Genomic DNA, 14,855 nt, shown 5'->3' with positions numbered 1-14,855 from the left:
AATTATACTGTACATTTATCAACCTACTGATAAAAATCCCCATGACAAGTTTTCATCACATTTACCACTAAATGAAAACCTTCACATTATAATGTGGGCAGAGTGTGACCTTAACAGTATTCTAGCACGTGAGCCTATTTAGTGAAAAGCGGAACAATACTGTAATTCAATTCTTCTTAAAAAGAACAGAAGTTCACCAAATATAATAGTTTTCCAAACAAAACCATTTAAGAAAAATACAACTTCTCCAGCAACATTCATACATGTCTTTATATCTTAATCTGTGATGCTATTTTTTTTTTTTTAAATGTTAACTACCGGTACTATAATGCCAAAGAATTTATGCATGTCCACAGTGTTACCAAAAGCAAGTGCACTCTAAATATGTTCAGAAACCACTTCCTGCATACAGCTCTCATAAAAGAGGAACCTAAAAAGCATGAAGGACGTTGGGTGAAAGGTGAGAGATAAAACAGTGAGAGAAAGCATGAGGCTAAAGAGTGGAAAGGGTAGAAATATACAAGAACTGAAAACTGAGAACCGATACAGGCAAAAGACTAAACACTGTCAGAGCTGCAAGGAGGAGGGGATTCTTTGAAGAGGACGTAAAAAGGATGACGAGTCGCCAGACTTGATGACTCATTCAGGGACTGAGGGGAAGGCAAAGACAGCAACAGAGAAAAGGACCTGCTGTACGACCCAAAAGTTGATGCTTCTGTGTTTCAGTTTGATGGATGATAAAACAGGTTAACCTGCAGAGCAAACACGCTTGTGACCACTTAACTCTCAGCTGTCCTGGATCTGCTCTGGAACCATGTTTAATGGTGAGTGAATCAAACCTCAGTGCAGACCAGAAAGACTTTACATGTGTAGCCACAGTGCATGTAAAACAATTCCTATTTCATTTACGCATTAAACATTCACAACAGAACTTTTCCCCCCCCAGAGATCGCCAGGATTTTTTTTTGGTATGCAACAGCTAAAATGCTTGATTTTAGCCATTTAAAGTATGCAAAAACCTAAACTGGTGTCAAAACATAGATGGCATGTTTAAAGTTTTCTTGTGAGAAATGTAAAAGCTGATTAAGAATTAACTTGAGACAATGTGGTAATGAATTTAGTTTTGTATTAATGGAAAAATGTTATGTACATTATGTATGTGAACCAAACATAGTGCATAAAACAGGTTGAATAGCACTGAACCTGTGATATGATAGGATATTTTCTCTATCCTAAACTGTCATCAGTTTAAGTCTGATTTTTATCTACTTAAATTTGCTAGCTGTGAGTTAGTGCAGCAAGTCAATGACACTATGAGCGGACAAGACAAAATTTTAACCTCATCAGAATTCGTTTTTAAACTTTAAAAGACAAAGTAAAATGTAGATTTTCACAAAAGAAACAGAATTATTCTTTGGTTGGTTGCTGCCCTGGTAGCACCAATAAATTCATGCAATGGAGTCAGAGTAGCAAAACAAATACGTGTAAAAACTGTGGTACAATGTTTAATTCCTGCTACAATTCAGCACTGGCTGCTCATTTGTTTGCATTTTGAAGTGAGAATGTTTTCTTGTTTTCCCTCAGACAGTCACTGACAATCTTCACTGCAGCATCTGTCTCCGACACCCTGTTGCCCTCTGCATCGTCTAACTTCCCCAACGATGTCTTCCTCCTCCTCCTCTGCCACCAGTCTCCCTCCTCCCTCCACACCCTCCCATACCAATCACAGCCATCAGTGTATGGAGGATCCGAATCTCCGCCTGCCGCTGGCAGCAATGTATTCTCTGTTCTTCGTCTTTGGACTTGTGGGCAACCTTGCTGCCCTGTGGGTGTTTCTCTTTCAACGTTCCAGCAATAATTCATTGCGCCTCTTCCTCATCAACTGTGCTGTGGCCGATCTGGTTCTTCTAGGATGTCTGCCCTTCAGGATTTCCTACCATCTGAATGGAGACCAGTGGCATCTGGGACCACTGGCCTGTAAGATGGTGGGGAACCTGTTTTACATGAACATGTACATCAGTATTATGCTGCTGGGCTTTATCAGTTTACACCGCTACTTGAGGATAAAGGGGAAAGGCAGAGCTCGACAAGGCATAACGGTGAAGCTGTTGGGACACAGGTGTCCATGGAGCTGGGTGGCCTGTGGCACCCTATGGAGTCTGTCACTGGTAGGACTGGTGCCCATGATCGTCATGGCAGAGGATGAAGAACATAGCAACAAATGCTTTCAGTTCAAAATGCGTAGCGGCAACGGCAAAGGAAAAGCAATCTTCAACGTTTTAGTGGTTGTCTTCTTCTGGCTAGTCTTCATCATGCTGGTCGTCTCCTATGTAAAGATTGCATCGAAGCTACTAAGAGTTTCATGGGACAAGCCAGACCTTCCTAACGCACACAGATATCAACGAAGTGCCAAAAAGTCTTTTTTTGTCCTCTTCTTGTTTATCGTCTGCTTCGGGCCCTACCACGCCTTCCGCCCCGTCTACATATTCTACCAGATCAAGAACAATCAACCTTGTGAAATCCTGCAAACGGTGGCCCGAACAAACGAGATAATGCTCCTACTGTCGGCCTTTAACAGTTGTTTGGATCCCGTCATGTACTTCATATTGTCTGGCTCGGTGCGCAAGAGCACCCTCCGAGCAGTTGGACACCGACTCGGCAACCACCTCCTCTTCCTGCAGGATGCCAGTTCAACAACAGAGAGCAGAAGACCGTCCGGTCCTGTGGTTTTACCCAACACCCCTTCTGTCACCCACAGAACAAGCATGATCAACAACGCCACCCTTCGCCGCAACTAAAAATACATCCACCTCTGTACTAGTGATTAAATGAATATATGTAACGCTTTTACCATACAGATTTTGTTTATGTGTGTGTGTGTGTTGCTCCGTCTTAATGTTGCCAGAGAGCAATATGTGAGAAACCTCTGAGTCTGTGGCTTTTTCAATTGCTGTTCGGCTGAAAGGGAAAACAACAAAATGTGCATATTGGCGATTTCTGCATAAATGGAACTTGTATCTAAACCCTGTCGACTCCACTTGATCCAGTCTCACTGCATCATACCAACAGTCAAAACAAACATTGGCTTTACTGTGTCACAGTAGTTCTCTGAGGTGTGACCCACTAACACACACACAAAGAGACACACACATCTATTCATTTAACATGGGAAACAAAGCTGAGTTGATCCCTTTGGGGGTCTGTTGTCAAATGCTTGTGTGTGGATCAGCAGCCTGGTTCAGATCTGCTCCATCTGGTCTGTTGGTGTTTGTCGTCTGTTGGGTGGCTAATCCTCTTGGAATCAATGGTTGACATTAATCTGACTATAAGAACTCTTAAAGGGACAGCCAAGCATGACACACTGGTTGACAGAGCAGAAGTGCTTCAGGTGCTGAAAATAGTGCGACGGTAAGAAGCAGTGCACGCACTGCTGCATGCATGTCACCAATAGCAACGTCTGTGACCTTTATCTCCAAGCAGGAAATGCAGATATCTATGCAGATCTGATTGCAGCAAAAACCACTAGCATCCCTGATCAGCATCAACGTCAGCGGCTTCAGTGGTTGAATGTGCAATGGAACTTACCTTCACGTCACGATGAATCACATTGTTGTCATGACAATAGCGGAGCGCCTCCAAAATCTGCCGCATGTAATGGCTGCGCAAACAGGAAGCAGAAAAATGATTACAGCTGCTAATTAGGGTTCAGTTTGAATGAAATGTTCCCAGAGTGAGTGTCGTACCTGGCTACAGCTTCGCTGTACACAAACCCAGCGTCGGCTCGCTTCACTATTTCAAAACACAGATCTGCCCCATCCATACTAACAGGAAACGATAGAAAAGATAGGCTTCAAAGAAAAGATCTCCACCCAGCAGAATCAACTTTTAACCCTAACCCTAACTGCTACTGACATTAAGAGTGCCACAATGTCATCAAATATTCTAGTTTTATTTTTATGTTGGATTTATGTAAAGATGTATTTTCAAAAGTATCCATATTTTCTTGTGTTTGGCATTATCAGAAAAAAAAAATGTCATAGAAATTCAATACTTTCCAGAATAACTGCTTCAAATTCTTTGATTTTTTTTCCCTCAAAGTGATGAGTTATAGAAGGAATTATCTTTTTTTTGGTCTTCAATATATAAGCATCAGCCTTAACACAGATACAGATCTAGCTGATTTAGCTCACTGCAATCTCCAGTTTCTGCTGTTTTTAACACCACTGAGGTGAGGAGGCTGGTAATATTAGCAATAAAGTCTAATCTCCACAGCATCTGCTACCGAGTGTCAAATTTGCTCATTAGCTGTTTTGCAGTTTTTATGTTTCCTGCGGCGTAGTTGAAGACCCACAGGCTGTGTATACGTTATTATTATCCTCCTGAAATTAGGAAAACTCTTAAAAAAATAAATAAAAATAAGGTACATCTAGTTTCATGATGTTATCAGAAACTTACAATTCAAAGACCATGTAGAGCATGCCATCAGAGCTGTAGGTCTCCAGCAGCTCCACAATGTGGGGGTGCTTCAGCATGTGACAGATGCTGGCCTCACGCTTCAGGTCTGGAAGGGGAAAGTTTTGACCCATTTAACAATCAGTACTTCATTATGATTGTAGCTGATTTTTATGACATCACCCAAGACCAAACAATGCAATTTAGAAAAGCACATTTCAAACATAAAATAGCATTTAAGGCATAAAATCTTCATATAAAAATAAACGCAATATCCTGTTCTGAATTTGGTGCTGTTAAACACATGTACTGTAATTACCGGACTATAAGCCGCTACTTATTTTTTATGGTAGCCTACGTAATTTGTGTGTAGCTAATACAAACGTATATTTCAAGGTAGCTGCATTACAGACACCGTTAGAAAAAAAGCATTTACCGGTACAATATATTTATGTTGCTAAGCGGATTAAATTAAAAGAAAAGTTTAAAAATCCTGACGTGATAAAATTTGGATTTAAGGTCTCTGTATAAACATACAAGTGGGTGGCTGTTGTTTCTTACCTGTCTGTTTGTCACTCGTCAGTGACTCGTCTCTTACGGTAATAAAAACATATACCGGTACTGAATGTTTTCGACCTAATTTTTCATATTACTAGGTGGGATACCTGCAGCTTAAAATCCGGTGCGGCTTGTATAAGTACAAAATTGATTTTCTTTCTAAAATTAGATTATGCGGCTTATAATCAGGTGCGCTCTGTAGTCGAGAAATTACGCTAGTTTGGTGTCATCTTCCCAAACGGGCACACAGAGAATAACAGAAGGTCATTGAGTCTTTGGCCTATGACACTCCATTGTACCTCAGGTCCACCACGAGAGGGCGCCACAGTGTGCCTCATGTTGAGGAACTGTCGCTCAGCAAGACCACTTTCACATGTGACTGCTGCATTAACTGGACTGTTAAATTAACATCTGGCCGGTACTCATCCCCATCAGCCCACGTTCCACCATGTCTAGGCCACTGCTGCACATGGGAATTGCATGTCAACCTTTTGTATATGGAGACCATCTTTTTAGAAGTTAATGATGTTGGGGAAAACCCTACAAAGAGTGGGCACTCATTACAGAAACAACAGTACTGAAGAGAATAGATGACAACTGGTGGGATGAGTAATAAGACACAGACTGCTGTGGAAGGCTGATAGAGATAATGTGACGTTGTTCTACTCCTCGCTCCATAAAAACCTCATTTACATACTCTGCTCCCCATGTGCAAGAGTACTGATCTTTATACAAGCATGTATGTTTTGTTGTGTCGTGACAGACCAGCACAATTATGCAACAGAGAGAAATGGCACTGTGTCTCCATCACAGAGCCCCCTTTCTGCTCTCTGTTTGTCTTCATTCCCTTTCCACTGGAGCTCAGCTCATTTCAACCACCAACAATGCTGCCCAGTGTTGAGACAGTGCCCAGGAGAACCAGAGGAAACTGGACTTAAAAGAATAGATTCTTCCTACAGCAAATCATTTCCAGCAATATTTTTACTCCATTGGAAGTATGCTTATATGTTTTTATGAAAATCTTATTTTCAATAATTAACACCATTTATTTTTTTACTAGTGTTAAAAATACATTATATATGCCTCTTGCAACTCAATGCTTATAAACATTAATGTTCAAAGTGTTCACTCTATATTCATTATAAATAGATTTAGCAATAAAAACCGTAATTCCCTCTGCCATGTTTGGTAGACACAAAGTAATAATTAGACCATAAATAATTGATGGATAGATACATGATTCAGAAATGTCTTTATGTTCCACCCGTTTGTTGAAATAATCCAATAATTAAAAAGTACTTATTTCTAACCTTGAAATGAACCTGAATTATGCTCACCTATAGTTTTCCAAGCTTTACATTTTCAATTTTAATTAGTATTTGTTATAAAGAACACAAGCTAAGATTAAAGTGTTTGAAAATTGAATTTTTCATTTTAAATATAAAACCATATTTTTGGAAATTTTTCATTGCAACAAAGCAGTATTAGACCAACACTCTTCATTTAAAAAAAAAAAAAAAAAAAAAACTAAATTCAATGTAATAAAAAAAATAAGATCCGCTACACTGCACGATCAGCTACACAGTACGATCCGCTACACTGCACGATCAGCTACACAGTACGATCCGCTACACTGCACGATCCGCTACACAGTACGACCCGCTACACAGTACGATCCGCTACACTGCACGATCCGCTACACAGTACGACCCGCTACACAGTACGATCCGCTACACTGCACGATCCGCTACACAGTACGATCCGCTACACTGCACGATCAGCTACACAGTACGATCAGCTACACAGTACGATCCGCTACACTGCACGATCCGCTACACAGTACGATCCGCTACACTGCACGATCAGCTACACAGTACGATCAGCTACACAGTACGATCAGCTACACTGCACGATCAGCTACACTGCACGATCCGCTACACAGTACGATCAGCTACACTGCACGATCAGCTACACAGCACGATCCGCTACACTGCACGATCCGCTACACAGTACGATCCGCTACACAGTACGATCTGCTACTGTAGCTGATCGTACAGACACTGTGGCTTCCTAAAGCTTCCCTGCTTCTGATCAAAGGCAGCAAGGTCAATCAAGTGAAGTGGTCTAACGTTTTAAGCGCTTCTGTAAAACCGACGAATATCTGCAGTCAGTAACAGAATGCCATTGTCAGAAATAAGGTGGGAACCTGATCTTGGGTTTGGAAACCAGACTTAACTCTCCTCCACCTGGGGCCATCTCTGTGTCTTGCTGTTATTGGCTACCAGGCTAATCTCAGACTGGGGCCTCGCAGATGGCATTTGTGAACACCGACACTAGCACCAACATACACACAACCACTGTCTCACACACAAATAGACACGCACGCACCATATCATCACCAAGCACAAAAGCATATGACATGTTTCAAAATGTAAGTACAAAAGCAGTCTAATAAACACAGATACACAACAGCATTTATGATTCATGTTAATATTTAAGTTACACAGTGTATGACATCCGAACCAGCATTTGTTTTACCCATCACAGGGCGAATGGCTTTGCATGAAATGACTCAAGTTAATTTAACTATTTCAATGTGTAAATAAGTATTTAAAAGAGTAATTCTCTTTGAGTGACAACTATGGTCTCCACCACAGCACAAGCAGGTCTCCCGCCTGCTTCATCCACCTCACCTTCTGTGCTCAAGCCGGGGCTCGAGGTGAAACTCGCCACATCCACGATCTTTACGGCAAACTGCTGGCCTGTGTCCCTGTTGATGCAACGCCTCACCACGCTGAAGGGACCCCTGGAACACACACACACACACACACACACACACACACACACAGTTAGTTGCAGATGCTGAAGCATCAAACAAGAATAGCCCTGGGTTGTGCAGGCACTTTCCAGAAACACGTGTCCCAAACCACACACACCAGCCTTGTGCAGATTTAGAGCCATTTTTAAGAAAATACATTATAGCCTTTGTGCCCATGCCAATGGCAATTATAGAGCAGTGGTGTGCAGCACAGCTGTAAAAGCTAAAATAAAAGCTTTATTATAGAGACCTGAACAAGGGTGGCCTATACAGTGGGGCATGTTTCAGACCACCACCTTGCTGCAAGGGTCAGGTTTTTAAGAAATATAAGAATGCAGAGGAGTGTTTTTTGGCTAACTCACTGGAATAATGTAGACATTTTAAGGCCACACCATTCGGCCCTGATCTGCCATATACTTGAATAAGCAGGTTAAGAAAATCCAACCCAATAAACCCTGCCCTTAAAACTAGAAAGAGCCATCCTTTAGCTTCTGTTAATTCCAACAATTATTTAGAATTCCTATAAAGCTCCAATTAGCAAAATAATGCACCACGGTCTACGAACAGCAGTGAAACTAGCGGTGCACTATTTTGCTCCGTCCACCTCTGCTCTCCGCCCCCACCACACCTCTCCTCTGCCAACAAAGACCTTCCAAGCGCAAACACAATGTCCCAATTTGGTGGAACAGGTCAAGTACTGACTAAGTAACTTATCATGTTATTTTGTAAAAGGCAATGTTGGATCCTGGTTGTATTCTGGTGAACCCTTGAAAATACACCCACTGGCAGTAGCCGTTTTTAGGGAGGGAGGGCCGAGGGCTCCTAGAGGAGGCGGCGATTCACATGGACGTACACGAACTTGCGGCCGGTCCGGCTTGGGAAAAAAAAAAAAAAGGAACTGGAGATCCGCACGAATTGGTGTGTGACATCGTGATACTCCAGATAAAATTATAGCTTCAGATCTTGACATAACAAATTCTTAATTCCTTCATCAATCTAAAAATGATGAACTTCACTTATTGCCCCTTTGACTAAGGGAACAACTGTGAGGCAGGAGTACAGAAAAGCTGAGAGATCAGACCCCAGAATGAGCCAACCACTGTCCTATATTCTTATGTAATGTGTATGTGTGACATGGCACAGAGCCCCACTTGTTCATTATGCTGCAGTAAAAAGGAACAAATGAGATTAAATCAGCGACAAAGTGATGGGAGAAGACGCTGAAAGCGGAGATATTTGCACATTTACTGTCTCCTCGCCCCACTGAGGATTACAGAGGCAAGCACAAACAAGCCTGCTGTGTTACAGCTGCCTTCACATCTCTGTTCGACAACTCTGAGGCAGTACCAACACTCCCAGAGACACATGCACAGCCAACCTGCTCAAAGTTGCAACCATTAATCCCAGCGGGTTTCACTGAATCAGCAGCAATATGTGGAATGGTCAGTGAATGCCATCTAGCTGAGACAGATATGCAGGGTGGGACCTGCAGGTGATCAACGATCTTATCTGACTCTCACACATCTGCTGTAATGATTAACCCATGAAAATAAAACGTGGTCACCCTGTGTGCGCTCTGGGCCCAAAGAATCATAAAAAAGGCACTTTTCTCTTCAGTCTACAGTGCTGCTGGTGTTTATCTGACAACCGTCTGCCCTGCTGCAGCAGCTGTGTTTCCTATTAGGCTGCTTTGTGGCTGCAGACAAATTTGCAAACTTCTACATGCCTGCATGCTAGAGGTTCGAAGGAGCCAGCAGCTACAGTGATGCATTTCGCTATTTTGGTGCTGATCCAAATGATGTCAATATAATTCATTAAGCAATGAGGTAAGGTTGGATAAACCCGCCACATCATATGCGTCAACCCCATTTGTAATGCTGGACGTCTGTGAGAAGAGAAATCAATTCCAGACTGGGTTGATGCTGCACCATGGATGTGTGCGGCAAATTTAGGGGCTGGTTTTAATTGATCAAATTAGAATATAATTCATCCTGTCATCTAGCAGTCTGGAAAAAAATCTTTAATAATCATTCAGCCATGTATTGTATCATATTATGGGGGGAGGGGGAGAAAGAAGTGAGATGGAGAGATGCTGACATCACTGCAGCTGTGTGGAGGGCTCATGCAAAACGCCCACACATGGCTCACATCCGATGGCGGCGGCCATCAAACATTAGCCCTAAAGTGGCAATCTTTGCAGGCTGCTCCTCAGCTCATTTCAGCTCCCTTTTCTATGGAAATCAAAAGACTGTAAGGGTCCTTACTGTGTTCCCCCCCTCCCCCAACATCTGTGGTGAGTTAGACAGATTCTCACCACAGTTGACTCCCCCACACCAGCCCGGGACACATCTGCAGCTGAATGGTCGCCACCACCAGTATATCCTCTCCAAGAGACAGGAGATTCTTGCTTAAAAACAGCATTTTTAGGTCATAAAACTGCATCATTTTGTGAGTATTAACATCATTATTTATCTACTTTTATGAAACCTAGTTTAAGAGCAATAATGCCACTTTTTTCCAGCTGCTGAGTATGATCTTGGGGGTCAAATCAAAGTCAAATCACCACTGAATTCCATGTGTATTGCATCCGCTATGAAGAGCTTCCTTTTGTAAATCAAAGAAGAATCCCTTTGAATAAGGGCTGCCAGAGTGTGTATTCTGCTGGATATTTCGAGCAGAGACACCCTCGCCGCTCTACAAATCCTACACAAGAGAATCCAGGTTTGTTTTACGACACAAGAGACTGGAAGAAAGCTTCAAATGTCCAAATACTATCCAGACTGTTACCTACAGTGGGTGGGCAGCTCACCGTATGGAGGTAAAAATCTCATGAGGAAGACAATGAGGGTCACTAAAGCAGCACCAGAGACATCCCACCAAATAAAGGCAAAGTAACCCAGAGATAGCGTAGAAACAACCTGGCTCACTGTTTACGGCAAAGACAAAACTGTACAAAACAGATGGGAAAATGCCACGTTCACTAATGTCAGACTTTGGTGATCCCAGCAGGGGTCTAGTGTTCAGTGCTGCAGGAATCTGGAGCCTAGTGGATGTTTGCCAGTTTGGAGGAATGAACCTTTGTTTTTCCAGCTGCATGTCGCTCTCAAATCTCATTTCCATAGATGAGGTGACAGAATGCTGAAATCCTTTCACAAGTCATCAAAACTGGTGCAAACTACGGCCATATCACGTGAGGAAAAAATGTATAGGGCCCCGTAACAATGAACGCAGTGTCTAATATGACACTAATGCAGATGTGCCATAAGTCTATATGCAAGGCCAGCCATCACATGGCAGCATTAGAGACTGACGTGGTGTTTTGGAAGGACAGAAAAACTCCTCTCTGTTGCCCTCACATCTCAACGCCAAATGTCAAATCCCCGTCTCACCGTTCTATCTCGCTGGCTCACTCCTGCACAGACGTCTCCGCAGCCCTATTAGCACCCCCGCTGCAGTCTGAGAAGTTGAATACTTTTGACCCCTCTATAAACGTTTGTACAGATGGTGCGGCTCAGAGGAGGCCCTGCATAGACTGGCCTGTGTAAATGAAGCTGATGGCTCACAAAAGGCAGAATGTAACGCCTGCTACTGCTAAACCGTTTACAGGTGCGCACCATTAACAGCCGGCCTGCTGGACAGTCCGCCTTGTGGGCTGTTACGAGTCCGCTGCTTTGAACCATAAATGAATCATTTTCTTTCAAACAGAAATAAAAAAGGCGTCTTGCTACAGCAATCTTCATTAGAGCCATTAACAATCGATGTAAACTGCATGTTTAATGCTGCGATACGCTCACGTCCCAACGATTGAATTGCTCAAACCAGAATAAGCCAGAGGACTGATCACTTCATTGGGTTTATGGTGAGCTCTTCTTATCAAAATTCGTGGCTGTAATTAGGGATGGGCTGGAATAAGAAGCACTGGAAATCCAATATTGCTACTCAACAACCTGGAATCATTACCCGAAATTAAGAAATTAATTAAACTGCTTTACTGCTTTGTTCACCTCAACTTGAGGTAAAAATCCAAAAAAACATGCAAGCAATGAATACTTTGCTAATATTATCATAACTTTGAACATGGAAACTTGCAACAAGGAAACGACACAGAAAGTGTTATCTTTCACTGAAGTTAATCAAACGAGAATCAAACTGACAACTGACCTCTCTGAGCTTCATTTATTGAAAGACAGATCACATGACCACGGGAGAATTGATTGAACATTTACAGACGTGCGTCTTTACAGCAGGGTTCCACACGCAGTCAGCTCCATCTGCTGCCACCAGCACAGCAATGAACAGCAGTGAAAATTCGGAACGTGTCAATGAAATGGCCGGAGTGGGTGAACTACAACAGCTTCAGCAGGAGATGGAGTTAGCGGCCAAATTAGCCCTGACAAAAATAGGAGGAGGAAAGGTTTCTGGAACCATAATCAAAGATGCTGGCCGTGTGCACGGCTACCAGGAGACAAGGAGGTAGATGCAGGGAAAAGTTGTGCACGTGGGAAGACAGCAGCAGTCGAAATGCAAGTCCTCATCAGGGCAAGAAAGTAAGGGAAGGAAATCCAGGTTTGGCCAGCTGAATGTGATAATGAAAGGGGAATATAATTCCAAAGATAAAGTGGAGTTAACTTTGGGTGATTTAGCAACTTTAGTTGAAATCCCATGAAATAGAAGTCTTTCCAGTCCCACATTAGAAGAGATTTTGACTCAACACGATGAGTCCGCGGTGCTCTCAATCCCACCAGGCAGGCTACTATTCATCCTCCCAAGCTGATCAGTGGCAATAATAGATGGCTTCCCAGCACAGCAGTAGCAGGCTGAAGCAGGGGCTGGACTGGACAATGGGGTTTATGGTAAACTTTGAAGGGAGCCCAGGTCCAAAAGGAACACTTGACAATTTGACAGCAACAAGCTCGTCGTCTAATGTTCACCCCAACCCTCACAAACAAGACACATTTAGCCAAACTGTCTTTGGAATCCCTCATTACTTCCTCACCTTTTTTAAAAATATCACTATTGTGCTGCCCACTGTACATGCTGCATCATGGCGTGCCAACGCTGTGGTTATTTTAGCACCACTTTCAGAATACAGGCTGGACACGAAGCCTCGATTGCTATACAGTTTAAGTGGTTTGTCCTCAGTTTGTGATGCAAACTGATATTTTGAAACCATTTTCCTCTTTGGCTTCAGCAACATAAATCTCTGAAAATGCCACACGAGCGCCACCCTCACTAATAGTAAAAAGATGAGGTTAAACACAAACCACACGCTGGTGCAGTCAGTGTCTGCAGGCATTATTTATATCCTCAGGCTCAGGCCATCACATTCTCGACTCGACTTGTCTCCATTGATCTGCCCCCTGCTCTCTCCCCCAGTCTCAGGAAAAATGATCCTTTGCCTCTTCCTGCAATACATCCCAAGACACCAGGACTCAACACACTTGATCCATCAACTGTAGTTTCACCACAGCGCTTGTAGGATTAAAATCATTTCTCTGGTCTCTTCTGCGACATAAATGTACAATTTTACCTCTTTACAGATGCTCCAGATGAGCGTTAGAATTCTATTCACTCATGCATTACTCTTCTATCGACCTGCTCCAGACGGGGCGACTGCGGGATGTGCTCTCCTCTATAAATGTAAATCATTTATTACCATGTGGATTGGGGGTTGAAGAAAAGCCATAAAATGCAAGATACAATATCACAGTGGGCAGAATTGTGTTTTTATATGTAAATATAAATCATTTAATTAGCAGGGAAATAACACTGTTGCTTATTTATCCTGGACAAGTGGTCAGCAATTACACTTCTCTTCAAGAAAGACGCATTTTAGTGTTCCGCTCCATCAATTGGCAATGAAAATGATTGTTATCGTGAAGACGGGGTTGATTGATCAAGAAAATAAATGACATCCGTGTGATGTAAGCAGTCACTTGAAGAGAGGTGGGACAACACGGAGGGTGTATAGGCTGCAAAAAATGTAATTAAGTAATTCCAGGAAACACATCTGCAGGTGTTTCAATTAAAATGCCCCATTCTGATGATCTACAATGGATAACACAAACCAACGAAACTCAAACCTGCTGAAACAAGCGACTCGGTGATTCTGCCTCTGTGTGCTTACTGCACTTTACTGTTAAGCACTTTCTCCGTTTCTGTGAAGTAAAAAAACAACACCACCCCTCACCAGTGTCTCACCAAATCATCCTCCAATGTGTTCCTGGACCAACAATCAATTGGTAATTGAGACAACAGGAAGTCTTAGCATAAAGGAATGGGCCTGGGGGTCTGCAGAGACTGTGCCTATTTCCCGTACTAGAAACTTAATGGACCCTCAGAACTCCAATGAGTGAGTGCAGCTCACAAAGGGGGGAGGGGGCTGCCTGGTAGACTAGGCCTGAGAAGGGCCTGCAAGACTCAGATCCACCAGAAAGCTTCACCAACCATTTTGCAGATGATTTTCAGATTTCCCGACACACACACGATTGTCTCAGCCGTTCTCCTGGTGTGACCGGAGGATGCAGCGATGTGCGGGGGACGCTATCATCTGACATCTTCGCTAAATGCTTAATCAGCTTGAGAATTTGGCTCCGATTTCTGTGTGTGTGTATAAGAATGTCAGCTGCCAAACAGGGGGATTAGGCGAAGCAGAATCCTGTCTGGAGATACCCTGAATGTGCATCAAGATGACTCTCCCGCGTCCCAAATTTCCAACTCTGAATGTCATCTTAGATTGGAAACACAGGAAGTTTCAGTTCATCCAGCTCTGTCCTGCTCAGTCTGTATTCGGGGGAGGTTGACGACAGATTCCCAACACAAAAACAGCCCCTTGTGGCGTTCAACATGACAGATATTAGGGGATTAAGTGCAAGATCTTAAACATCCTCACCTCTTCCACTGAACTTTCCCTTTTCCAAACGTGCAGCATTAGCGGTGACCATAGCAAATTAAATACTTTTTTTTTTTTTTTTTTTAAAACAGACTCTTGCAGACGGGTCACAGACAAGAGACGTGGGCAATACTT

The 14,855-nt window shown here is 42.9% G+C and overlaps 2 protein-coding genes across 13 annotated transcripts in view; one reads left to right on the top strand and one right to left on the bottom strand.

Annotated features, from left to right (window-relative positions):
- Nucleotides 1-14,855, bottom strand: part of LOC101061413 (peripheral plasma membrane protein CASK) — a 34,391-nt gene that overhangs the window by 18,188 nt on the left and 1,348 nt on the right. For all 11 annotated transcript variants that reach the window (XM_029839897.1, XM_029839900.1, XM_029839902.1 and 8 more), the window contains exons 2-5: nt 7,704-7,816; nt 4,456-4,561; nt 3,744-3,821; nt 3,586-3,658 (exon numbers count right to left, since the gene is read on the bottom strand). In XM_029839897.1, coding sequence (XP_029695757.1) covers nt 3,586-3,658; nt 3,744-3,821; nt 4,456-4,561; nt 7,704-7,816 — 370 coding nt within the window. The remainder of the gene's footprint in view (nt 1-3,585; nt 3,659-3,743; nt 3,822-4,455; nt 4,562-7,703; nt 7,817-14,855) is intronic.
- On the top strand, nt 439-2,956 carry LOC105416758 (probable G-protein coupled receptor 34). 2 transcript variants are annotated; one of them, XM_011606119.2, is made up of 2 exons: nt 439-824; nt 1,589-2,956. In XM_011606119.2, the coding sequence occupies exon 2, from the start codon at nt 1,662-1,664 to the stop codon at nt 2,796-2,798; it is 1,137 nt and encodes a 378-aa protein (XP_011604421.2). In that variant the 5' UTR covers nt 439-824; nt 1,589-1,661; the 3' UTR covers nt 2,799-2,956. The 2 variants fall into 2 exon arrangements, with proteins under 2 accessions (XP_011604421.2, XP_011604420.2); XM_011606118.2 differs by having other exon boundaries at nt 1,585-2,956.

This window comes from Takifugu rubripes, chromosome 8 (assembly GCF_901000725.2).
Source record: "Takifugu rubripes chromosome 8, fTakRub1.2, whole genome shotgun sequence".
In the NCBI taxonomy this organism is placed as follows: domain Eukaryota; kingdom Metazoa; phylum Chordata; class Actinopteri; order Tetraodontiformes; family Tetraodontidae; genus Takifugu; species Takifugu rubripes.
Note: the sequence above shows the minus strand (reverse complement) of the source record. Positions and strands in the feature narration are given on the sequence as shown.

Excerpts from the sequence above, each read along its gene's own strand:
- LOC105416758 (XM_011606119.2), top strand. The coding sequence starts at position 1,662 with ATGTCTTCCTCCTCCTCCTCTGCCACCAGTCTCCCTCCTCCCTCCACA.